The following is a 27,875-nucleotide window of genomic DNA, read 5'->3' as shown; positions in this document are numbered from 1 at the left end:
GGTTACTAGTCCAACACTAGGCTACCCTGCCACCCCATGGATGGAACATTTAATTAGTGGAGTAGGGGGGTGTTTATTTTTTTTTAATAATTTTGAAATGAGTGAGTATAGTGTTAGATAGTAGGGTATTTATTTAGTACATTTTTCTTTTTCAGATAAAGTTTAAGGGAGTTGTACTCCAGTCTAGTAGGTGGCAGTAATACAACAAATTGGATGCCAACCGCCGTTAAACATCATAGAAGAAGAAAGTTGTTGACCCCCTAGTGACCACTGTCTGCAAGTACACGTTGGAACTAGACCCGGAAGTAGCGTGTACACTGCTGAAACCAAGGAGACAGCATGGCGGAATACACAGGTACACGTGAGTTACGTAAATAGTGATCGAAAACTATAATAATAGAAATACTGAATGGTGCACTACAGAGATTGGTCATCATATTGTAATTTGGATATTTTGTACTTAAAAGAGTTGTTAATTTGAAGTCATGTAATGTTGCTTATGTAGCTAGCTAGCTAAATTAGCTAACGCATTTCGTATACCGGTATGCAAACTAACTAACCAGCTTGATAGCTGAGCTTGTATTGACTATACTCCATGCAGTTTATTGGATTACCACGTTAACTCATATTAAACGAAACCTGCATTGAAAAAAAATGTGGTTGAACTTGTGATGGCTACAGCCAGTTCATGCAATGTTTGACACTGACACCAACGATGATTATCATGTACCTGTCTGTGCTGACTGACACCTTTGCTGACACTGTGACAGATCACGACGGTGGGGCAGGGGACGATGTGCCCGATCTCTCAGACAGTGATAATGAGGAACAGTGGCAGTGGATGGAGGCCAATGACAACAACGTTCAAGTTACTTGCTTATTCTGTGACAAGTGTGTATCATTGTTTTTTTTAAGCAACTCACCGATACATGTAATCTGGTGTGAAATAGTTGTCTCTCTCTGAAAGTGTTGATGGTTAAAATATATCTTGTCCCTCGTGTTTTCTCAGGATGTCAAATTCTGGACCAGAAACACTACAACACTGCCTAGTCGAGCATCAAGTCGACCTTGTAGAAGTGGTTAAGAAACACAGTAAGTTTGCAAACTTATCTTATAAAGAGTTCTCCTTGTTTTAAGGTCATGATATAATCCGTCCTCACATCTGACGTTGTTAAAATCCTTCCCCGTAGAATTAGATGACTATGGCTACATCAAGATGATAAACTACATACGAACAGAGGTAAGCACATCGCTTATTGTGTTTTGATACAGAGTGACTTCAGATCTTTGGCCAAAGCATGGTCCAGGTAAAATAGTAATGACCCAGGTCTCATCCTTGCTTCTTGTCATTTGGAAGTGTAGTCGTCTCTCGAAGCTGAGATTGAGGTTAGACATTTTATAGAAATTGACATTGCAAAATAACAGGTGTTTAGACTACCTGATAGAAAGAACGCAACATGTAAAGTGTTGGTTTCATGAGCCGAGGTCTGGCTCCAAAGCGGGTAGGCCTGGGAGAGCATAGTCCATAGATTAGGCCCTAATGAATTTATTTTTTACTGACTGATTTCCTTTATATGAACTGTAACTCAGTAAAATGGTTGCAATTGTTTCATGTTGCCTTTATATTTGTGTTCAGTGTATAGTGTTTTGGATCTTACTGAAAGGAAATCCATAGAAAGTGCAAATGCGGGATGGATGCTTGGCATGCCTTTTGAAATCTGTATCCAAAATAATTACTGAGAAATAATCAAAGTTAGGATTAAAATCAGGAAGTAATTTTTTTTTTATTATCCATAAATGAATTTAAAGAAATTGTGTCTAAACAATACCCATATTTCAGAGCATCCGTTAAGGTTTCAAATGACACCACTCTGGCTGTGTAGTATCTACAAGCTAATCATTGTAGTGTCTTATGTCACACATTTCCCAACTTTCCTGTATTATTATTTTGGATACAGATTTCAAATGTATGCCAAACATCCTTCCCCCAAAGGACCTTTCCAGGGATTTAATATCAGGAATATTGAAAACATCATAATTATCTTGGGCCTATCTTGTGTGGGAAGTACTATTGCTGATATTATTGCAAGCATGCAGTTTGCAGGAGCCTTTTCCAACACGCATGTAAACAAAAACATAATTATTGATGTTCAATAGTATTTTTCATAGATCCTTTACAGCTATGATTTGATTAATCATGAATTTTAGGTTCTCGAACCTCCAAAATGAATCAGTTACTACTGTGTCTTCTTATCGTTAAAACAGTTCGCTATTCTATGTCGTACCAAATACATCCCTGGTTTTCCAAGTTCATGGACAATAATGGCTGTGTGTTTGTGTTTGCAGAAGTGCAGTGGGCAGAGCTTGTCTACGCTGCCTGAGTGTTCTATTCCCTGGGAGAGTGATGAGTACATGAGGCCAGCTTTACAGGATGACCCCTTACTGCAGATAGGTACTGGCTTTCATTGTTCAACTCAAAGGCCTCCATTTAATCAACTACAGATAAAGGGTAACTGCATTGCAGGTATATTTAGAATGTTTTCACCAGATGTGGGATTTTGCATCAATATCCTATGTTGTTTTAAAGAACAACTTGAACCTGTTTAAAAACAACAAAGCCTTTAAGCTGTCATTATAAACAGAGTGAAACTGCAGTGCTGTTTTCTTTTATCTGGTATTATTTGAGTTGCAACCCATTAGTGCCTCATTGTGACTGGAAATTTGCATGGGGTGACGTTACTGGCATGGTTCACACAAAGGAGGTTGGGAGAGTTGTATGTTGGGCAGAGATGCGATTGTACACAGTACTGTTAGTAGAGTAGGCAGTCGTTATCTTCCCGTTATTGAAATGTGTTCAAGTGAGTCTCTCCCTTTTTGTTAGATCTGGAAGAACTGTGTGAGGGGAAGGGGATTTTGGCTGGCCCCTCTACTGGGGGCCAGTGTGAAGCCAGCCGCTCCTCTGATGCTCTTCTGCAGAGAGCCCAGGCTGCAGAGGAGAGGGCCCAGCGCACAGAGGAGGCGCTGGCCAGAGCCATGGACGACCTACACAAACTCAAGTCAGTGCTGCTCACACTACTATTGACATTTTTGTTAATTACTGCTACTTACTACTACTACTGTTATTAGCATCGCCACTGCTACCACTTCTGATATTATTACAGAAATACAAATTACTACATTAACCCTTTACACTCGAGGGAATATGGCCTATATGGATAGGGTCCAATTGAAATGTTTCTAACAGAAGAAATATGAGATTGCATAACCATGGTAGCAATTGAAAGGGGAACTATTGGAAGGTGCTCAACCACCATTGAAAACACTATGTGTTTTTAATGGTAAGCGAGCGTTGCAACTTTTCCTTTTCGGTAAATGATCAGAACAAAGGTGAGGACACAACAATTCACCCGACACGACCGAATCAAGAGACCCTGACTTCTGACCTAAAGTATAGTATGTTTATGTGTGTATAGTATGCTTTAATATATTTTTTTACTTGACCTTTTATATAACTAGGCAAGTCAAATGATTGTTTACAATGACGGCCTCCAGTGTCCTCATTTGCGCAATCAAAACGCATTTTCTATTCCTCTCCTTGGGGCACTCAGTGGGAGAAGGGGTGAGTGTGTCTCATCACAGCAGCTACCAGTAAAACTGGTACAGGGGTAGGGCAGAAACTGAATCAGGCCAGGGTAATGGACTTTACTGTTTGACCAAATCAGTTTTAGCCACCACAAAAATACCAAAGTTTGAGTGAAGTAACCACCTAGAATTTCCAGGTGGCACTGATGCGACCAATATATATATTTTTACTTGCACCGTCAAGTCAATCGGCCACATAATGCTACCAAATGGATCCCTGCATTTGATGGCACTGGTGTTTCTCATTCTCACACATGCACCTCCCACCTGCGGCCAGCAGAGGGACTCAGTGACCTCAGTATTGCAGAGGCCTTTCCTTTGTTTAGGAGGAAAAGGAGAAGGGAGGGAAAATTCCACTGCTGCATAGAGGGGGAGTGGGGGGATACAGATGCTGTCTTTCCATTTATTGTGCGGTTGGTGCTGTAAGTGTGTGACTGTCCTGCGGTAAATCTGTTCCAATACATTCCGGATAGAAGTTACCCGTAAGTGCTGATCTAGGATCAGCCAATCTGAACCTTAAATGGTGGGGGGGATGCAAAACTGACCGTAGATCAGGGTCTAGGGGCAACCTCATCCTGCTCTGTTGTAAAAATACTATGGTATTTGTTTCAGGTTGCTGGCCCAGGGTCTAGTATTGAATGCGGATGTGGGTCGGGGCACCGGGTCCTTGGGCGCCGTGGCTGAGCTCCGGGAGGACGAGGACGAGGCCTACTTCAGCTCATATGGCCACTACAGCATCCATGAGGAGATGCTTAAGGTCCGCTACCACAATGGCTTTCTTGCACATATGCACACACTCATGCCCTCTTCTTCTTAATTTAGTAGACACTGCAGAGAGAGGAGGGACGCAGGTTTAGCAGTGTGGTTTATCCTAAAGGCTCAATGTAGCATTAAATGAAAATGATCGACTCTTTGCAAACTATGATGTTGTTAACATTAAGTTTTTCTCACTGACAAGTCAGCAATAAGGAGTGAGCTCTCATGCAAAACATCAGCATTCCTATAACATGGTGGGGATTTGAGATGTGGTAATTGTATTTCACACTTCTTAAGCATTACAAGTTGTGTGTGTGGAAGGAGAGGTGTGGTTGGGAATGCTAGGTGGTCATCCCTCTCTTTCTCACTTACCGCAGTGCTTCGACATGATCCGTTCCCTCTCTCTGATTGGTGCTTAGCACTGTTAATGTTTGCGTCATATATGTATATACGTCAGACTAAACTCCATCAAAAACCATTCCTCGGAGGAAAGAGGAACCACGTTAGCAGTAGAAGATCGTCAACTCTTTTATGGGCTGCCATAAAGTGGATCACTGTTGGTCACGGTGTGTGTGTGTGTGTGTGTGTGTGTGTGCTTAAGACAGGGCGAGAGAGAAAGTGAGTCTCACCATTTAACCCTCCCACTTCCTTCCCTGCCCCATCATCTAAGTTCAGTCTGTTTCTTCGGGCAAGTTATCAAAGATAAATCTTGAAGAATCAATTCTCTATTACTAGAAGCTCTGGTTGTCAATCATCCTTGCTCCAAGGATCCTTCGCTACTCCTCATGTCAGACTAATATAATGAATATGAGGTCAGGTTTCATGTCAGATCAATCAATCAAATTTATTTATAAAGCCTTTTTTTTTTTTACATCAGCCGATGTCACAAAGTGCTGTACAGAAACCCAGCCTAAAACCCCAAACAGCAAGCAGTGCAGATGTAGAAGCAGTCTTTGGAACAGATCGGATTTAATCTTCTAATTGATTTGTAATTTATTTCAACCCCATGGGGTGGGGGTGGTTTCCTTGACACTATTAAACCTAGTCCTGGACTAAAAGCAAGCTCAATGGAGAATCTCTGTTTCTGGGAAACCGCTCCTATTGGGATTTATCTGTAATTTGGCAAAATATTTGATGGTTTGTTCTGTTTCTGTCAACACACCAACAGCATGCGAAGGCATCATCCGAAATGAGTGCGGATAAGTTGTGCGTTTTAAATGTGTGTTTCATGGGTACGTAAAAGGCCTCCCTCTGAAAAGCGTAAGGATTTGATTGGCAGGTTAATTAGCCCGTACTGACCAACGAGATTCCACATGGAATGGTTGAAACGATGCCAGTCCTTTCTATTTCAATGTTCGATTGAGTCTACTTTTCTTTAGATTTCTCAACCTAGCATGCATTGTACTCATTTTCCGTGGAGTCAAATCCCCAGTCAGCTCTGATTCCACGAGATGACCCCACATACAAGCACAAACATGTAATCTCCCCTCTTCACGGGAACTCTCCATCTCATAGACATACAATCGTCCATCCCGCCCTGCTGTGACACACACACCTTGGTCTCTGGTGACTGGATAATTTGTTACAGTTTGTTATGTTGTTTCTGAAGACATGCTCTATGATTATGTCTTCTCTGCCCATGGTAATGGATGACCTGAATGTCCTTTGTTCCTTCCTTTCAGGATAAAGTGCGCACAGAAAGCTACAGGGACTTCATGTACCTCAACCCGGAAGTGTTCAAGGACAAGGTGAGCAAAGAACTTGGCAGTGCAGGTTTTAAAATATAAATTGCTATAGCGGTGACGGCGCCTCGTTTAAAACGCTGCAACTTCATTACGCACTGTAGCGCCTCGGCCGTGGACTGTGGAGTGCTGATAACGAGCGCACACCAACCCCCTTATTGCCACCCTTCCTCCCCAACCCTGCACTGTCATTGGAAGCAGGCAGCGTCCATCTCCAAGGCCATCCTGTATGTGTTGCCACCGGGTATGCCCCGAGGGAGGGGGTAGAGTATGGGCGGGGGGGGGGCAATTTTTCAGTCAAAGGGGTTAGGGATGGGAGAGAATGGGTAGGAAACAGGACGGTTGCTGGAAGAAGAAACGCAGGGTTTGGTCTGGGTATTGTTATCCCTGTCATCGGAGTGGCGTTGGATAAGGGTTATGTTGACCTGCCGCAACCCCTGTCATTGTGATAAACACTGGCTCCTCTCCTGCACCTCGCCCCCAGTATGGTCCTTCAGCTTACCAGAAATAAGTATCTCTTGAAAATGTATTTTTAAGGTATTTTCAGATTTTCCTTGTACAGATTGTGAAAGAGAACGACAGTGGGAAAAGATGGAGATTGTATCAACGGGCTGTAGCCTGGATTCAAACCCATATCACTAGACCAGCCAGGTTAGGAGTATATCAGAGGGAGAAATATTTGTGAGGGAAGTTGAAAATGGATTTTATTACGAGGGCTATGTGTTTGCTGTTTTGTGTGTAGCTCAATCCCTTTCCCGTAGCTCCTTCTCAGATGTCAATAGGTAGGTCAAAACTCCATCCTACCAAAACAGTCTAAAATTTCAGGCGGCCTTTTCAAAAAGCTCACACTAAAAGGGCATTATCATAATTTTCACAATTTCACAGGATTATTCCAACCTCCTTGTGTGGAAGTATATATGAAACACAGGAAAATTGTGTTTCTGACTTCACTGGCCATTTAAAAAAAACACTCCTGGCCACTCTTGAACATCTTTTAACTAGATAGCAAGTATATCGAAATTATAATGCAACTACAGTGTATGTTTTTCAAATACCAGCCCTTTTTCTTTTGACGAACAAATCGTCCGCTGAATTTAATTCCTGATGTGGCCCTCGGGACAAAATTATTGGTCAGCCCCTGGTCTTACACCCCTGTTAGAACATTTCTATCTACCCTTCTTAACACGCTAATCAGCCAATCCTTTACTAGTTATAAGGAAGGGGAAGTTTCCCCTTCTACCTCCTATACTGCACTTCTACCTCCTATACTGCACTTCTACCTCCTAAACTGCACTTCTACCTCCTAAACTGCACTTCTACCTCCTATACTGCACTTCTACCTCCTATACTGCAGGTGGTGCTAGATGTGGGCTGTGGGACGGGCATCCTTTCTATGTTCGCCGCCAGAGCGGGAGCCAAGATGGTCATTGGGGTGGACCAATCAGAAATCATCTACCAGGCCATGGACATTGTCAGGTGAGCCGCCATTGTTATCCCAGAGAATCCTGGGAAATTGAGTGTGTTTTTAGACAAGTCAGTTGTGTTGTACTGCCCTGTTTCAAATGCCCCCCTGTTTCGTGCCAACTGGACATGAATATTATGTGATATATAAACACTCACCTGTAACACACCCCATTGACAAGAGGGTGTCTATGAGCTCAGATAAGGCTTTATAGGGATGGTGTGTCAGTGTCCATACGGGGGTTATAAGTTATATGCAGTAGATGTATCACAGGGACCAGAAACCAGTCAATGGCTGTGTCTGAATACCCATATTTGTGTTCTAAATATTAGGCATTATGGGTATGCGAAAATAAAATGTTTTATAGGACACTATTAAAAATAAAGGTTGGAACCAAATAAAGTTCTTAAGAGCAATGCCGTAGGGTAACCATTCTAGGTTATTTGAATAACCTTAAATGGGATGGTTCATTGAAGAACCACACACTCCAATACCTTATTTTAAGCAAATGAGGTGTTGATCCTCATTTGTATATTTCCCAAGGTGCCTTTCGAGTAAATGTTAATTACCAGTACCACCCTTGACTGTGTTTGCTAGTGACAGAGACATGATTGTTATATTCATACATTTTCAGCACTGTGGCCTTCACCAAGTAAAATCCTATGTGAATATGTTCTTGTTAAAATGTAATTATTTAACACAATACACTTCATAGTTTGTAAGGCCTTGTTTTGAGGGCCTAGTTTTACCCTAAAACTCATGGTTTACAGATCACATCAGGCCTGCAAGTCACATAATGCTGGCTTGTGAAGTTGTGTAATTCCTATTGAAATCCAGCCAGACGAGGGATATCCAACATTTGGAATTTTTATTCACTTACAACCTGCATTCAGAATGACTGCCAGGGTTAGGAAGACTAAAGTATGACACTACCTAAATCATCTAAACTGGAACAAACATTTCAGTATCAGGTGCAGTAAGTTCAAGTAACAGATTGGATTTGTTTAGAAAAAATTGTTATTTATATTTGGGAAGCAGAAGATTAATCAATCAAAACATGGATATTGAAACACACAATAAAAAAAAATCTGCCCGCAGTAGAGCATGCTGGGAAACATGATAATGATGGCCGTGGTTTTGGTTAAACTCGGGTTAGTAACACCATCACTGGGGTTCTTTTACACCACTTAGTGTTAACTTAACTCCTGAATCAACACTAGAAATGTTACACTGAAAAATTAACTAATTAACGCTGGCCAATTTGCTGTGTGCTATGAAAGTGACATTTTCATGATTTTCTTGTACCGCTGAGCTCTAGCGACTCTTTGTGGTGGGCCGGGCGCCTGCAGGCTTGACTTCGGTCAGCAGCTGGACGGTGTTTCCTCTGACACATTGGTGTGGCTGACTTTCGGGTTAAGTGAGCAGTGTGTCAAGAAGTAGTGTGGCCTGGCAGGGTTTTGTTTTGGAGGACATGTGGCTCTTGACCTTCGCCTCTTCTGAGTCCGTATGGGAGTTACAGCGATGGGACAAGACTAACTACCAATTGGAAATCACGAGAAAGGGCTAAAAGTACTAAAACATATACACTACCGTTCAAATGTTTGGGGTCACTTAAAAATGTCCTTGTTTTTGAAAGAAAAGCTACTTTTTTTTGTCCATTTAAAAAAAAAAACATCAAATTGATCAGAAATACAGTGTTAATTTGAAATTACATTGTTAATGTTGTAAATGACTATTGTAGCTGGAAATGGCAGAGTTTTAATGGAATAGGCGTTCAGAGGCCCACAATCAGCATCTATCACTCCTGTGTTCCAATGGCACGTTGTGTTAGCTAATCCGAGTTTATAATTTTAAAAGGCTAATTGATCATTAGAAAACCCTTTTGCAATTATGTTAGCACAGCTGAATTAAAGAAGCAATAAAACTGGCCTTTAGACTAGTTGAGTATCCAGAGCATCAGCATTTGTGGGTTCGATTACAGGCTCAAAATGGCCATAAACAAAGACCCTTCTTCTGAAACTCGTCAGTCTATTGTTGTTCTGAGAAATGAAGGCTGTTCCATGCGAGAAATTGCCAAGAAACTGAAGAGCTCATACAATGCTGTGTACTACTCCCTTCAAAGTACAGCGCAAACTGGTCCTAACCAGAATAGAAAGAGGAGTGGGAGGCCCCGTTGCACAACTGGGCAAGAGGACAAGTAAATTAGTTGTAAGTTTGAGAAATAGACGCCTCACAAGTCCTCAACTGACAGCTTCATTAAATAGTACCCGCAAAACACCAGTCTCAACGTCAGCAGTGACAAAGCGACTCAGGGATGCTGGCCTTGTAGGCAGAGTTGCAAAGAAAAAGCCATATCTCAGACTGGCCAAAAAAAAGAAAAGATTAAGATGGGCAAAAGAACACACACTGGACAGAGGAAGACTGAAAAAAGTGTAAGGAACAGACGAATCTAAGTTGGAGGTGTTCGGATCACATAGAAGAGCGTTCGTGAGAGGCAGAAAAAATGAGAAGATGCTGGAGGAGTGCTTGACACCATCTGTCAAGCATTGTGGAGGTAATGTGATTGTCAGTGGGTGCTTTGGTGGTGGTAAAGTGGGAGATTTGTACAGGGTAAAAGAGAGCCTTCCTTCTTCAAGATATCACTCCATTTTGCAACGCTATACCATGTGGACGGCGCTCAATTTCCTCCTACCACAGGACAATGACCCAAAGCACAGCTCCAAACTATACACTAACTATTTAGGGAAGAAGCAGTCAGCTGGTATTCTGTCTATAATAGAGTGGCCAGCACAGTCACCGGATCTCAACCCTATTGAGCTGTTGTGGGAGCAGCTTGACCGTATGGTACGTAAGAAGTGCCCATCAAGCCAATCCAACTTGTAGGTGGTGCTTCAGGAAGCATGGGGTGAAATCTCTTCAGATTACCTCAACAAATTGACAACTAGAATGCCAGGTCTGCAAGGCTGTAATTGCTGCAAATGGAGGATTCTTTGATGAAAACGTTTGAAGGACACAATTATTATTTCAATTAAAAATTATTTATAACCATGTCAACGTCTTGACTATATTTCCTATTTAAATTTGCAACTCATTTTATGTATGTTTTCATGGAAAACAAGGACATTTATTTGTTTGATTCCAAACCATTGAATGGTAGTGTACAAATAGCTTCGTTATTGTTATTTTGTGTTACTTTTTATTTAAAAAAATTATTTGGTTTATTTAGTAAATATTTTCTTAAAACCTGTTATGCATTAGGGGGCGCTATTAACATTTTTGGATGAAAAAACGTTCCCGTTTTAAACAAGAGATTTTGTCACGAAAAGATGCTCGACTATGCATATAATTGACAGCTTTGGAAAGAAAACACTGACGTTTCCAAAACTGCAAAGATATTGTCTGTGAGTGCCACAGAACTGATGTTACAGGCGAAACCCAGATAAAAATCCAACCAGGAAGTGCCGCGTTCTAATGAACTCGCTCACCGAATCAGCAGTCTTGGAGTGTGGAATCAGATTGGTCGGACCAGCGTTGAACAGACCACAGCGCGGGAGCTTCTTGTTTTAGTTTCTGTCTGTACGCAGGGAGCAACAAAATGGAGTCGTGTTCAGCTTTCCCGAAAGGAGAGCGGGGCAGGGCCTTATATGCGTTGCGGAAGTTAGAATAGCAATGATCCAAGGTTTTTCCAGCCCTGGTTGCGCAATCGATATGCTGATACAATTTGGGGAGTCTTGTTTTCAGATTAGCCTTGTTAAAATCCCCAGCTACAATGAATGCAGCCTCAGGATATATGGATTCCAGTTTGCAAAGAGTCAAATAAAGTTTGTTCAGAGCCATCGATGTGTCTGCTTGGGGGGGAATATATACGGCTGTGATTATAATCGAAGAGAATTCCCTTGGTAGATAATGCGGTCGACATTTGATTGTGAGGAATTCAAATGAGGTGAACAGAAGAACTTGAGTTCCTGTATGTTGTTGTGACCACACCACGTCTCGTTAACCATGAAGCATACGCCCCCGCCCCTCTTCTTACCAGAAAGATGTTTGTTTCTGTCGGAGCGATGCGTGGAGAAACCAGCTGGCTACACCAACTCCGATAGCGTCTCTCCAGTGAGCCATGTTTCCGTGAAGCAAAGAACGTTACAATCTCTGATGTCCCTCTGGAATGCTACCCTTGCTCGGATTTCATCAACCTTGTTGTCAAGAGACTGGACATTGGCGAGAAGTATGCTAGGGAGTGGTGCACGATGTGCCCGTCTCCGGAGTCTGACCAGAAGACCGCTTCGTTTCCCTCTTTTTCGAAGTCGTTTTTTTGGGTCGCCGGCTGGGATCCATTCCATTGTCCTGGGTGAAAGGCAGAACACAGGATCCGCTTCGGGAAAGTCATATTCTTGGTCGTACTGATGGTGAGTTGATGCTGCTCTTATATTCAGTAGTTCTTCTTGACTGTATGTAATGAAACCTAAGGTGACCTGGGGTACCAATGTATGAAATAACACGTAAAAAAACAAAAAACTGTGTAGTTTCCTAGGAACGCGAAGCGAGGCGGCCATCTCTGTCGGCACCGGAAGTAGTAGTTCAATCGCTTCTTATGAGAAACCAATTGCCTCGACGGATATATTATCGAATAGATATGTTAAAAACACCTTGAGGATGGATCCTAAACGTTTGTTTGCTGTGTTTCTGTCGATATTATGGAGTTAATTTTGAAAAAAAGTTTGGAGTTGTAGTGGTAGCATTTTCCGGTCGATTTCTCAGCCAAGCATGATGAACAAACGGGAGCTTTTTTGCCTACAAAAATAATATTTTTGGAAAAAAGGAACATTTGCTATCTAACTGGGAGTCTCCTGAGTGAAAGCATCCAAAGTTCTCCAAAGGTAAATGATTTAATTTGGTTGCTTTTCTTATTTTCGTGAAAATGTTGCCTGCTGCCAGCAGAGCAAGCATAGCATTATGCCATGATAAACTTACACAAATGCTTGTCTAGCGTTGGCTGTAACGCATATTTTGATAATCTGTGATGAGTGTTGTTAACAAAAGGCTAAGCTTGTGTTTGAATATATTATTTTCATGAATATGAAAAGTTACTAGGGGTATTTATGTCCGCTGCGTTATGCTAATTCGTTTGAGGCTATGATTTACGATCCCGGATCCGGGATTGCTCGTCGCAAGAAATAAAGTTAAGGGCTTGTAAGTAAGCATTTTACGGTAAATTCTACACCTGTTGTATTTGGCACATGTGACAAATACAATTTGATAAAATGTTGCTTTTCTAACAAGGGGTGGACATCTATTTCTGGAGCGTCTACAGGACTGCCAGTCAGACTTAGAATCAATCAGCCTTGCCTTAGCCCAAGCTAAATTTCTCTCCCGAACTTTCTGTGATAGTTCACGTGTGAACCAGGGATTAGCTCTATCCTTTATCCTTAGTTTCTTGAACTAACATGTTTATCTGCAATAGAGTTGAGCAAAGAAGTAAAACATTTTAGTGCCCCCCCCATTCAAACAATTCCAAATCAGACAAAAGTTGTTGCTCATTGAAATTCCTATAATTTCTCATTGTAATAATGCGAGGGGGGGATTTATGTAGCTTTGCATCTCTTATGCAGTCAAGGGGGGGGGTTCAAATGTCACTGAACTCATTAGCAAAAATTCCATAGGCTGTATATTTGAGGGGAATTTTGTCAAAATGATATTTAAATGGGTAGATTTTTTAGGGTGTTAAAAGTTGGGGTAGTTTGGTTCAGTTATCAGCTGAGTTCGTGCAGATCTTTTTCAGCCTGAGCAAAATCTATCAGTAACTAACATCAACCAATCAAAATTAAGATCACCCCAAATGTCTAATTCAGATTAAGCATAGTTAGATCGTAGGGTCAGAGAATTGGCTAAAAGCACATGTTCAGGCAGAGGGAGGGCGATAAAATTCCCACTCGCGCAAGTTTAGGACGAAACTAGACATTAAAATTGCTAAAGGACAGTGTGTGAGAGATGCAATAATATGTAAGTTGTCCTTTGTAAATATGGTGACACCTCCACTTCTAGAAACATAACTAGCCAGAAACACATCAGTATCCAGCACAGTCTTATTTAGCCAAGTTTCAGATATTACCAAAATGTCAATGTTGGTGTAATTAATGATCTGCCACTTTTTAAAATGTTTGCCTAAAATGACATACCCAAATCTAACTGCCTGTAGCTCAGGACCTGAACCAAGGATATGAATATTCGTGATACCATTTGAATGGAAACACTTTGACGTTTGTGGAAATGTGAAATGAATGTAGGAGACTATAACACATTAGATCTGGTAATAGATCATACAAAGAAAGAAAACAATTTTTATTTTTTTAAACAAATGCATCTGTGAAATGCAAGAGAAAGGCCATAATGTATTATTCCAGCCCAGGCGCAATTTAGATTTTGGCCACTAGATGGCATCAGTGTATGTGCAAAGTTTTAGACTGATCCAATAGTGTGTAAATAGTATTTTTGTTTTCTCTGGTTTCTTTCCTATATATCAGTATATTGTGCAAGCTTTTAATCTGTTTGCTAAGAGTAGCCACTTCTTCCCTTATGTCCTCCGTGAGTAAATATTGTTGCATCAGAATTCCAGTCGGTCCACATTGTTTCCCATAAGAGAGCATAGTAAATACAGCTCCTGCAGCGCATTTAAATGCTCGCTATTTCCCCTGAACGGGGAAGCCTCCATGGGAAGAGACAAAGGAACTAAATCCGTGTCGCAGAGATAGAGCTTTCAGGCAGATAAGTAAAAAAAACAAACACTAACACTAGCATTTTTCTGGACCTATACAGGCCATCGAGAAATACACCCGGTAGATACTATTTTTTTAATTTAAATAAATAGATTCTAGCCTGTTAAACATAACTTTCTGTGACAAACAATTCACTCGCAAACAAACTTGTGCACTCGCTGTCCTTACTGCAGTCCAAGTCAGCACATCTACCTGCCAACCTGCCAGACAAATACTGAGCTATATTGTATGCTACTGTTTTGTGTGGAAATTATTTTATACTAATACAATTGCTCAGAGGGAGGCATTTTGTTTAACAAGTAGTACAACAGGGTCAAAGTTATTGGCACCGCTGTTGTCCACTTGCAAGGATAATGACACTGAGCCTTTTTCTAAAATGTTCAATGAGATTGGAGAACACATTGGGAGGGATTTTAGATCATTTCTCTTTCCTTCATCTGCTCTTATGGACTGCCCACTTCAATTCAAACCACAGGTTTTCAATGGGGTTTAAGTCTTGAGATTGAGATGGCCATTGCAAAATGTAGATGTTTTTTTTTTGTGGTCAATTAACCATTTCTTTGTATATTTTGATTAGTGCTTGGTGTCAGTGTTTCTGCTACAGTCATTTAGCTGTGGCGCTTCCATGCCCCCAAAAAAGCGCACTTTGAAGATGCTAGAACAGTCCACACATACTTTTCCTCTGCAAACAAAACGAGTAATGGAAAAAATAGAAAAATCAGTTATCCCATAGTAGAATAGTTTATCTATTTAACGAATGGTGACATAAAGTGACAAAGTGGTTTCTGTGAGAACTGGTCGGCCTACGTCATATTCACTTTGTTAATGCAAGATTCCTGGGACATACTATTCTGTGGGACGCTAACTAGTTAAATGATTGGCAGCACCATGCTTCAGACTATTTACAGCCGCTATGCTGCATAAGTTGGGCTACAGGTGATTATGCTTATTGCTAATGGCATATCTGATAATATGGACCATGCATAGGCTATATGCATGGTCCAATATGTTAAAGTAACGCAAACAAATTATTTTACCAGTATGTTATTTGGCTGATTTCTGGATGTAGAAATTATATTTTAGATGGTGTCAGGATAATAAAAAACATTTTGGAGCAGAATGTCCTTTTTAACAAGTCACAAGAACTGAGCTTCTCTGTCCTTCTACATATAAATTATCCGGTGGGCACCTCGGATCCACAAAACAAGAGTGCCATAATGCTTTCTATCACAGCAAATTTGATTCTGATGTTGTACTCGCACGCTTGCAGTGATTTATTGGGAAACACATTGGAGTCTTTGCTTCAGCAAATACATTTGAAATATATTTTCAGTTGGAAAGTGTTTTGGAAATATATTCCCTCCCTAGTAGTATGTGGACTAGTACACTTCCCTCCCCAGTGTAGTATGGACTTTCTCAGTAGAGGTCTCTGTGACCTCCAGCCACCTTTTTATTTGTTTCAGGTGGTTGAGCTCAATAAAGTGGGTGTCAGACGGCCTGGCCTTAACTCACATCATTTAGTGCACATGCCTGACTCTGGTCTTTCCTGCCTCTCTGCTCTTCCACAGCTGCTCCCTAAACTACTGCTAGTGCAACCCATCTTTTAATTAACATTTCCCTCAGACAAAAGCACAAAAAGTTGCTTAATTAGCAGGAGGGATGGGGGCAACATCTTATTATGCAAAGTGTTCACGTTCCGATCATCTGTCAGTCAAAACCCATAGAGCGCTGTGAAGCGCAGAGCCAGAGCTCTGGCGTAATGTATAGCATGTTACTGTACAGCCACTGTGTTCCAATTTAGGCATTTATCAGTGCCCAAATCTGCCATTTTCAACCTGTATACTGGTACGAGTGTAAGGGGCTACTACACTCTCACCTGCTGTGTGTTTTATAACACCTACACCCATTTTTATAACAGCTCTCCAGTAGCACCACCAGTGAACCGGACAGTGCTTCCAAACCAAACTCATTTACCACCCATAGACCAACAAACACTCCTCAATCTGTGTATGCCTGAATGCAGCTTTGAGTTAGGGGCCATTATTGTCTGTTGTTATTACCATTATGCAAGGGAGTGTCGTATAAGCAAAACAATGGGATTGCGGGAGAGGGGACGTTTTAATTTTACAGCTCACTAGCTCGCTGTCTTGTGTGTGTGTTGGCATGCAGGTAGTTTCCCACTAGGCCTCTCAGCGTGGAAGGACAAAGTAGTGAAAACATGACATTGTACCCCAGATGCACACCTATACAGATACACACACACACACACACACACACACACACGTGCAGTTTTTGTCACTACCCCACAGTGGATCTTAATGAAGGCATACAGTGGCTTACGAAAGTATTCACCCCGGTGGCATTTTTGCGATTTTATTGCCTTACAACCTGGAATTAAAATATATATTTTTTGGCGTTTGTATCATTTGATTTACACAACATGCCTACCACTTTGAAGATGCAAAATAGTTTTAATTGGGAAACAAACAAGAAATAAGACCTACAAAAAAGGAACTTGAGCATGCATAACTTCACCCCCCCTCCCCCCAAAGTCAATACTTTGTAGAGACACCTTTTGCAGCAATTACAGCTGCAAGTCTCTTGGGGTATGTCACTTTAAGCTTGGCACATCTAGCCACTGGGATTTTTGCCCATTCTTAAAAGCAAAACTTCTCCAGTTCTGTCAAATTGGATTGGTTTTGCTGGTGTACAGCAATCCTTAAGTCATACCACAGATTCTCAATTGGTTTGAAGTCTGGGCTTTGACTAGGCCATTCAAAGATATTTAAATGTTTCCCCTTAAACCACCAAAGTGTTGCTTTAGCAGTATGCTTTGGGTCATTGTCCTGCTGGAAGGTGAACCCCTGCCCCAGTCTCAAATCTCTGGAAGACTGAAACAGGCTTCCCTCAATAATTTCCCTGTATTTAGCTCCAGCCATCATTCCTTCAATTTTGACCAGTTTCCCAGTCCCTGCCGATGAAAAACATCCCCACAACATGATGCTGCCACCACCATGCTTCACTGGGGGGATGATGTTCTCAGAGAGATGAGAGGTGTTGGGTTTGCGCCAGACATAGCGTTTTCCTTGATGGCCAAAAAGCTCAATTTTAGTCTCATATGACCAGAGTACCTTCTTCCATATGTTTGGGGAGTCTCCCACATGCCTTTTGTGTGTTTTACTTATTTTTTTCTTTAAGCAAGGGCTCTTTTTGGCCACTCTTCCATAAAGCCCAGCTCTGTGGAGTGTACTGCTTAAATTTGTCCTATGGACAGATACTCCAATCTCTGCTGTGGAGCTTTGCAGCTCCTTCAGAGTTATCTTTGGTCTCTTTGTTGCCTCTCTGATTAATGCCCTCCTTGCCTGGTCTGTGAGTTTTGGTGGGCGGCCCTCTCTTGGCAGGTTTGTTGTGGTGCCATATTCTTTCCATGTTTTAAATAATGGATTTAATGGTGCTCCGTGGGATGTCCACAGTTTAGGATATTTTTTTTATAACCCAACCCTGATCTGTACTACCATTTTTTCACTTCAACAGTTTGGACAATTTTTTTGTATGTCCATTACATGTAATCCAAATAAAAATCAATTTAAATGACAAGTTGTAATGCAACAAAATAGGAAAAACACCAAGGGGAATTGAATACTCTTGCAAGGCACTGTATGTAATTAAAATTAGAGCCCGACCGATTAGGGCTGTTACGGTCTTGGAATTTGAGGTTACGGTAATTGGCCAGGCCAATGTACATGGTCACCGACATAACTGTTCAGGGGGGGTCAAAAATAGGGGAGGTCACAATTCTGTTTGTACACTTGTTTACATTTTGTTTCTTTTTTTTCACCTTTATTTAACCAGGTAGGCTAGTTGAGAACAAATACTCATTTACAACTGCGACCTGGCCAAGATAAAGCATAGCAGTGTGAACAGACAGCAACACAGAGTTACACATGGAGTAAACAATAAACAAGTCAATAACACAGTAGAAAAAAAGAGTCTATATACATTGTGTGCAAAAGGCATGAGGAGGTAGGCGAATAATTACAATTTAGCATATTAACACTGGAGCGATAAATGATCAGATGAACATGTGCAAGTAGAGATACTGGTGTGCAAAAGAGCAGAAAAGTAAATAAATAAAAACAGTATGTGGATGAGGTAGGTAAATTGGGTGGGCTATTTACAGCTGGACTATGTACAGCGATCGGTTAGCTGTTCAGATAGCAGATGTTTAAAATTGATGAGGGAAATAATTCTCCAACTTCAGCCGATTTTTGCAATTTGTTCTAGTCACAGGCAGCAGAGAACTGGAAGGAAAGGCGGCCAAATGAGGTGTTGGCTTTAGGGATGATCAGTGAGATACACCTGCTGGAGCGGGTGCTACGGGTGGGTGTTGCCATCGTGACCAGTGAACTGAGATAAGGCGGAGCTTTACCTAGCATGGACTTGTAGATGACCTTGAGCCAGTGGGTCTGGCGACGAATATGTAGCGAGGGCCAGCCAACTAGAGCATACAGGTCACAGTGGTGGGTGGTATAAGGTGCTTTAGTAACAAAACAGATGGCACTGTGATAAACTGCATCTAGTTTGCTGAGTAGAGTATTGGAAGCTATTTTGTAGATGACCGAGGATCGGTAGGATAGTCAGTTTTACTAGGGTAAGTTTGGCTGCGTGAGTGAAGGAGGCTTTGTTGCAAAATAGAAAGCCGACTCTAGATTTGATTTTGGATTGGAGATGTTTGATATGAGTCTGGAAGGAGAGTTTACAGTCTAGCCAGACACCTAGGTACTTATAGATGTCCACATTCTAGGTCGGAACCATCCAGGGTGGTGATGCTAGTCGGGCGTGCGGGTGCAGGCAGCAAACGGTTGAAAAGCATGCATTTGGTTTTACTAGCATTTAAGAGCAGTTGGAGGCCACGGAAGGAGTGTTGTATGGCATTGAAGCTAGTTTGGAGGTTAGATGGCACAGTGTCCAAGGAAGGGCCAGAAGTGTACAGAATGGTGTCATCGTTAGAAAAACCTGAGGCTACTGCCGATAAGAATATGGTGATTGACAGAGTCGAAAGCCTTGGCCAGGTTGATGAAGATGGCTGCACAGTACTGTCTTTTATCGATGGCGGTTATGATATCGTTTAGTACCTTGAGCGTGGCTGAGGTGCACCCGGGACCGGCTCGGAAACCGGATTGCACAGCGGAGAAGGTATGGTGGGATTCGAGATGGTCAGTGACCTGTTTGTTGACTTGGCTTTCAAAGACCTTAGATAGGCAGGGCAGGATGGATATAAGTCTGTAACAGTTTGGGTCTAGGGTGTCTCCCTCTTTGAAGACATACGTCTTAATAAAAACCTACTTGAAACAAACCATTATCATTATTGTTATTATTCCTCAACAAATTAAGAAATGCCAGATTGGAGAGGATCTGTTGCGTTTTTGTGTTGACACAACGTTAATGGAGTCAAAATAAAGATACATGCCAACCTGTTTGCTTTTCTGCATATGTTTTTTTTATTACTGATCCTATTTCGATGCACAAACCATTCAAATGAAGTTTAATTCCACTTTTCCCGAAATACAAACTATGCTGCTGAGGTCATTCGATATCAGTGGCATTAACACATTTTCTTCAGAGAGAGGACATCTTAATGAAATAATGTAGCCTAAGCTACTAAAAATAGGCATTTGATTCTTATTAAACAGATGGAGTCCAGACAGGCTACTTTAGGAAACTTTCTGAATGGACATGTAGGCCTATAGAGAGAATCAGCAATCTCACACACGCAAACCGCTGTAAAAGCACCCGTTAATCAAAGCCACCAGCGTGTGTCAGACACACAAACTATTTTTCCTTAAAATGTATTTAAAAACCTTGGCCTACCTTAGGCTTTCAAGAAAGTAGGCTTTAAGAAATGAGTTGACAATGAAAGTATGAATTTGTGTATTCAGACCCCTTCTCTTTTTCCACATTTTGTTACTTTACAGCCTTATTCTGAAATTGATGAGGAAAATAATTTAATCAATCTACACACAATACCCCATAATGACAAAGCGAAAACAGTCTTTAAGACATTTTATCAAATGTTAAGAATAAATAAATAACGGAAATACCTTGTTTACATAAGTTCATACCCTTTGCTATGAGACTCGAAATTGAGCTTAGGTGCATCCTGTTAACATTGATCATCCTTGATGTTTCTATAACATGTTTGGAGTCCACCTGTGGTAAATTGAATTGATTGGATATGATTTGGAAAGGCACACACCTGCCTTTTTAAGGTTCCACAGTTGGCAGTGCATGTCAGAGTGAAAACCAGCCCATTAGGTCGAAGGAATTTTATGTAGAGAACCTGATGGTCACTCTGACAGAGCTCCAGAGTTCCTCTGTGGAGATGGGAGAACCTTCCAGAAGGACAACCATCTCTGCAGCACTCCACCAATCAGGCCTTTATGATAGTGGCCAGACGAAAGCCCGCTTGAGAAACGGAATTCTCTGGTCAGATGAAACCAATATACCTCACATTTCGTCATAAATGTTCCTCTCAGATACTATGGCAATATAGTTCACAAGCCTTCTCACATTGTCTGCCACGTGTTAAACAATATACTACAAGCCCAAGGTCTCTCCCCTCCCTGGGTGGGGACAGAATGTCCTGTAAGGAACACAGTATTCCAGCCGGTCTGACGATAGCTCCATTCGTTTCTAACAAGGAACAGAAAGTCCTTGTTCTAATTCAGAACTAAAACTACACACATTATATTCAGTGTTGTGATTATAATAAGATTCATACAGTGACAGAGTAGTATTCTGTTTAGTTATAGTTCTACGTTAAATGTATACATAATTTAGTCATTATTCATGTAAGTCCCATAACAGTCAATAAAATTTTAAAATACCTTAATACTCAGTGGCCTGTCTGTAGGAGCGAACCATTTTTGTGAACAGAGTGGTGTACCTAATAAACTGACCAATGAGTGTCTGTAACATTAGATTTTCTTTGCTGCAGGACATTGGGTGGAATCAACTGCGTTTTATTTACAAGGAGCACGTGTGCACCTAATTTGAAAAATGTAGGCGCACCCAAAGACATTTAGAAGCACAATGAAAAATCTGAGGTAATAAAGCTAGAATCATTGGGCTCACTGTAGTGCCCTGTACCCCCGGGGGAGTTGTGGCATAATCCTGCTACTCCGATACAGATGGATTTAAGGTGATGAGACGTGTGTATTTAACCCACGGGGGGATTAACACCACAAGCAACCAGAAGAATGGCACTCTATGTCCGTCTTTCTCTAACATGTACACACACACACGCTTTCGCTCTCTTTCTTTTAGTCATATCTCTTTCTACCCCTCAACGCCCCCCTCCCCCCACCCAGTGTCCTGACATTGTCCTCTAAATTACCCCAATAATGAGATTACAGTGTATCCTTCTCCTGAAGGGAGGGAGAAGGGAGGTAGAGAGGGGGGATAGAGAGAATGTTAGAGTGATTCTGGGAGGATGTGATAGCGAGCGAGAGAGGGAGCGGAAGATAAGGATCAGCGCTGCATAAATGCACTCTTGGGCCGTGAGTAATTGTTCTGTCCCCAGTAACATTAGCTGTCATGATAATGGAATATGCACAGAGATTGATACCCTGGGTTGCCGGTCAGAAAAGGAAGGATCATTTAAACAGGGTGCACTCTCGAAGTCACCACATCAGTATGGACTCGCATGTATTGTGTATACACACACCTCATCTGTACACACGTGCTCTGGATGCGCACACACACACACACACACACACACACACACACACACACACACACACACACACACACACACACACACACACACACACACACACACACACACACACACACACACACACACACACACACACACAGGTCAGGTTGGGTTTTCGTTAATACACAAACCTCTGTGTGAAAGGGCCATAGGGGAGGAACAATTATGTCCTACTTACCCAAAATAGCTTGGCCTTTGACCAATGTTAGAGTAGTAGGTTGGGGATATGTCGGAACAAATTCACTGTTTGTTGTGCCTCAACTACAGGGACTTTTTTCTTTATATACTTGTGAGAGAGAGCCTACTTAATTAATAAAAATAGCTCATCCTTTAAAGTCCTAACCTTAGAATATTACACAAAAGCTGTGTGTTGTTGGGAGACCATAGTACAGCTATTGATTTGTTACTATGATTACAACTATTCTATTCTGGAGTTGAATGCAAGTGTAAAAGTACAACTAATGTTGAGTAGAAAACTGTGCCCGATCCATGGTTTTGGCCTATTTGCTGAAAGCATCACTCCCAACACTTCGTTATTTAACATTTAATTTGTTATTTTTGGGGTTAATGTTCTTAATGTACTGTTTAATTTATCTCTGGCTGTAATTTTGGACTATCGCATATTGTCTTGTTTCATTATTGCAATAAAAATGTTTTGAACAGGAAAGAACACATTTTTTCTTCACCGTCTCGTTTCCTCTCAGGTCGAACCAGCTGCAGGACAGGGTCACTCTGATAAAGGGCAGGATAGAGGAAGTCAAACTGCCCGTTGAGAAGGTGGACATCATCATCTCAGAATGGATGGTCAGTTCACTGTTCATGCTCATTATTTTAGTTTATTTTAATTACAGGCTGTGGTTTAAAAAAAGTGATGGACATTATCTTTGGAATGTCCATCTTTTTCGGAAGATTTCCTGAATCTGCTTGAATTGAAATGGAAATGCCGCAAACCCTGACAAATTATATTGTTATTCTAACTGCTCTGAACACTATCTCAACATACAGTATAGAAACCTCCACTACACTAGTAACATCAGTGACTATTTTAAACATGGCATGTATAGAATTAGCCCCGGCCATGTCCCCTCCTAAATAGTTAACCAGGGTTATTTGGAGTCGCTCTGAGCACTGATGCCCATTCATCAGCCAGGTCCTCGCTGGCAAAACGGACGAAGGGGTTGAAAGTTGAACACTCCTCTGAAGTCATCCTTTATTCATGAGCAGGCCGTATCTGTCCCCACTCACGGTCCCGCCCCAGCTTTCCCCGAACCCCCGGGGTCAGACGGAGCATTGCGGTTCGCACGGGTACGGAATCTCACGCCGTTACCAGGGGAAATAGAAATTCACAGCGTGACACGAATCTCTAATGACACCGGCTCGCAGAACGCTATTAAATCTGAGAATCCTCCTGTCACTTCTCATCACCGCAGTGACTGTGGACATTTCTCAAAGAGTGCAGGGCCCAAAACGCTGCCCTAGGATCTGCCTGTGTAAAGTGGAGAAATGACAGGAAATGACAGCCCTTGCAGAGTCGTAAATTCATTGAGTCTGCGTTAGACCTTATTTGCCGGTAAGTTGAAGTAAGTCTTGAGTCCCGACTGCAAGAATCCCCGTGTCTTACAGCGGTGTAGACCCAACGAGGTCTGTCTTCAAGTTGTCATCAATGGTTTTTAATCAGAATACCAGTCCTTTATAGATGTGATCTGATGCAAGTATTTACCAACAGAGCGATGGAAATCACTTATTTTAATACCTCAAATTTGTTTGCGCTGTCATGACTTTGATTGATCTACAGGCTATCAATATTACTAACTTAACAATTTATCATAGTAGCCAATCACCAGTGTGTCGCACTGTACATCTGAACACATACCTGGGTGTGAGGCTTTATTTTGATGACCTTGTGTCGTTGCTTTACTCATAGACGAGAGTGATTCTGGCAGAACCTAGGGCTATGCTGATCCCAATGCCAACGTGTCATGCTGTAATACATCACTAAACTGGCCCCTTATGTCCCCCAACTCCGCCCAGCACACAGAGTACACACACACACACACACACACACACACACACACACACACACACACACACACACACACACACACACACACACACACACACACACACACACACACACACACACACACACACACACACACACTCACAGGTACATGTACGCACACACACACACACTCGAAGAGCACAGTGGGGGACAGAGGAGAGCAGTGCCAGCCAAGTACCCCAAGCCTCCTAATGCTTCCAACAGGGGACAGGGAATATGGGTCATACCTCTGCCAACCAGCCCAAGGGGTGCTATGGATACACAGGAGGGACATCACTCAAATTAGACACTTCTCGAGAACATGACTGCTTTCTTTCACTCTTGAAGTGATAGGAGAATATTAAAGGCACAGTCTAATTCAGTTTGATTTGGAGTACTTTTTTATTTATTTTATTTTTTACAAATATTAGCCATGCTGTGGAGAAATATATTTTATCTCTGAGATAATCACAACATTTGGTCAACAAAGGCAAAGAAAGCCTCCTTTATGTTCAGAGAACATTTGTCATATGCTACTTCTCATAGTGTGTGATTTGAAAATATTGGCCCTAGGTGAAGCTTACTCAGTAATACACACACTACAAGTTAACTGGGTGATGTAAAGTGATCCATCCAGTAAGGTCTCTCTACCCCGAGGGAGACGTGACAAGTTCCATCAGAAAATGTCCGAACTTTTGGCCGTCTCCCACTTTCAGACTAGACGATAGGGGATCACTCGGGCTGGTGATTAATGGGGGCGTGTTAATTTTTGTGAAACAAGTCGCCTGTCTACCTAGCCGGGGTGTTGTTTGAGAGATGGCCTTTAGCCGTGCCACTGTTGTTTCATAACTCAAAGCATTGATCTGTTCCTCTCTCTTCCTCTCTTTCTTCTCTCTCTCTCTCTGAGGTTGTGTCCCAAATGGCACTCCATTTCATATATAGTGCACTACTTTTGACCAGAGGTCACGGGGCTTTGATCAGAAGTAGTTTGCTATGTAGTGCATAAGGTTCCATTTGGGATGAAGCCAGAGATGAGAGACCTCTGACTGGGGGGAGGAGGTGTTGAATTACTGAGAAGCTAAATAAAGATTGTTACCTAGAGATCAATCAGGTCTGATGGGTTTAGGTGACTCTTTTCTGATGGGAGGAGGGGGGAGGACTCTCATGAGTGAAGTTGGCTTCAGAATCAGTTTTGTGGCCTTGATCCCGGAAAGAAACTTTTGGGGCTGAAGTTTTTATATTGAAATCCACATCTAGGTCTCTTCAATGTGAGCGCAAAGCTTATTTCCATTGGTTGCCCTAGGTCACTGGGAAGTGAGTAGCAAATGATGGTGAAAAGTAAATGAAGCATGGTAAGCTTGACTTGGAAAGAAGGCTTTCAGAAAATGATTTTTTTTTCTCCAGGAGGTGGTAGGTAATTGAATTGATGAAAACACACTTTTCATAACTTATCAAGCAAAAGGAAGACGTGAAGGACTTTGGCTTAATGTTTGTGGTCTGTAGATTTGACAGTATTTTTTATTTTAATCCTATTGACGAGGATTTGTTTTGAGGTGGGCAAAGTTTTCCTCGACGTCCACTTTGGAGGGCACCAGAGTTTGTTTGGAGAGAGTTCAACACGTAGGCACACACACACACACACACTAACTGTGTGCTGTAGATCTGTGGAGCCAAATTAATGGCAGCCTCCTCTCTAGCCTCATTATCAGTAATAGGAGTCTCACCTGCCCAAGTGAAGGACAGCAGTAATCAGTCATACTGTCGCCCAGTCGGACTGACTGTCACTCACCCACACATGCATAGGCACATACACACATGGTGACACACTCACAGAGACAGACACTTGAAAACACAAACATACGCACATTGACACACATGCTGAACATTATTTTGAATTGACCTTAACCAACTTCAGGTTTTCAAATCAAGCTTTATCTATACAGAACATTTCAAACATGGAATGCAACACAATGCGCTTCACAGGAAAAACAAATAAAAAAACTGAAAATAAAAAGCTGAAATAATTACTACAGAACAATCAACATAAGATAAAAATGACAAAACTGAACAACTAAAAAGCACCCTAAGGAAAAGCAAAGCTAAAAAGGCATTTCACGATATTTGAAATATGTCCACAAAATGCTTTCTCTACCTCCAAGACAGCACTTACTGTAGGTGTAATACCATGTGACCTAGCAGGACTAGAAAATTACTTCTTCCCTCTCTCTTACTCTCTTAACTCTGAACAAAAAAGGAGAGAAAAGGGCCACCATCTCCAGTAGGCCGGCCACAGGCCCTGGACCTTTGCCTTTAATGGCCAGAACTGGTAACTGATAAATTTGGGAAAAGGTATCTTTCAGAGATTAGTACCTGTAATCCAGTACAGAAATTGGAACGGAAGTGCCCATGCATTAAACGAGATCAGAAGACGAATTAGTCTTAGAAGGAAATATATATACAACAAGCAAAACGATCATGCTGTTTTTATGTGGCTGCTATGAAAGTCAACTGTTTGCGTGTGATCAGGGGTGTGTTCACTCCACCGATTCTGTTCAAAAACTTTTCTTAAATGGAAGCAAACAGAACAAAACAGGGATAAACATAACTGAATGTGTCTAATAGAAGTCGCAACTGTTGGACTTATGAATACATCCTAGATTAGCTAGATGCAGGCAAGAGTGTACAAGGCAGTATTGAATGTGTCACTGTCTGTCACCTTGATTACTCAAAATTCGCTCGACCTGTGCAACTACGCTGTAAACATTCATAGGCTAGGTTGTTGGAACCTCATGATGGGTACAGAGAAAAGTAGAGTATCATGCAGTAGCCTATCGATGTTACATTGAGCTGGGTGAATTTGATTTATCCGTTATTTTACCAGGTAGGTTGATTGAGAACACGTTCTCATTTACAGCAACGACTTGGGGAATAGTTACAGGGGAGAGGAGGGGGATGAATGAGCCAATCGGAAACTGGGGATTATTAGCCGACCGTGATGGCCGAATGGAATATGAATGACAGTCATCCAATATGCTGTAATAGAAATAAGGCCATGCTCATGAAACAAATAATCATCCTCCCTAATCATAAACGGCACCAACCGCCACTGGTCTGAATACACTCATGACCCAATGCTATGCACTCAAATGATGGTCTACTTTTCTGAATTACCTTGTGAAAGCCCAACACTGAAATATTGTATTTTGGCTATACATGTTGGCAATAGTAACTACAAGCTTTAAAATGATGCCCACCTAAACTAGATAGCGATTTATAATGGACCGTTTTTGGATTGTGTAAACAACAACAATAGCGTAAAGGCAGAGATGCAGGGCTGGGTTCCAAACAAAACAACTACATTTGTGCTTTCTGTAGTTCCTCAACACCGCTAGGAGAGCTAAAAAAACAACAATTTCTAGTTCACGACTCATCTTTGAGTCATAAAGGTGCATTGAAATGACTTATGAACTGTGCACAATTTGAGAGGTGTGTGTGGCTACTTGGAAACACCAGTTAGAACTCTCACTCAAACCCTTGTCATTTTTTTTTGTCTCATATTGCACCTACCACAAATTTTCTTGTCATGTTACTGTATGTATCCAGAGTATTTTCAGATTTTGTTATCAACAAATGCGGCAGTAAATGCACATAAAATAAAATGTGTTATTTGGATTCAGTCTTG

General features: G+C 41.6%; 1 protein-coding gene across 1 annotated transcript in view; it reads left to right on the top strand.

Annotated features, from left to right (window-relative positions):
- The first annotated feature begins 274 nt into the window (after positions 1 to 274).
- The window catches only part of prmt3 (protein arginine methyltransferase 3), a 101,813-nt gene continuing 74,212 nt past the window's right edge, over positions 275 to 27,875 (top strand). The window contains exons 1-10 of the mRNA XM_064974822.1: positions 275 to 355; positions 771 to 891; positions 1,010 to 1,092; positions 1,191 to 1,240; positions 2,347 to 2,452; positions 2,882 to 3,056; positions 4,255 to 4,399; positions 6,081 to 6,146; positions 7,495 to 7,616; positions 22,857 to 22,956. Of these exons, the coding sequence (XP_064830894.1) occupies positions 340 to 355; positions 771 to 891; positions 1,010 to 1,092; positions 1,191 to 1,240; positions 2,347 to 2,452; positions 2,882 to 3,056; positions 4,255 to 4,399; positions 6,081 to 6,146; positions 7,495 to 7,616; positions 22,857 to 22,956 (984 nt within the window). The 5' untranslated portion in view covers positions 275 to 339. The remainder of the gene's footprint in view (positions 356 to 770; positions 892 to 1,009; positions 1,093 to 1,190; positions 1,241 to 2,346; positions 2,453 to 2,881; positions 3,057 to 4,254; positions 4,400 to 6,080; positions 6,147 to 7,494; positions 7,617 to 22,856; positions 22,957 to 27,875) is intronic.

Source organism: Oncorhynchus masou, chromosome 1 (assembly GCF_036934945.1).
Source record: "Oncorhynchus masou masou isolate Uvic2021 chromosome 1, UVic_Omas_1.1, whole genome shotgun sequence".
Classification (NCBI taxonomy): Eukaryota; Metazoa; Chordata; class Actinopteri; order Salmoniformes; family Salmonidae; genus Oncorhynchus; species Oncorhynchus masou.
This window is presented reverse-complemented; position numbering and strand designations above follow the sequence as displayed.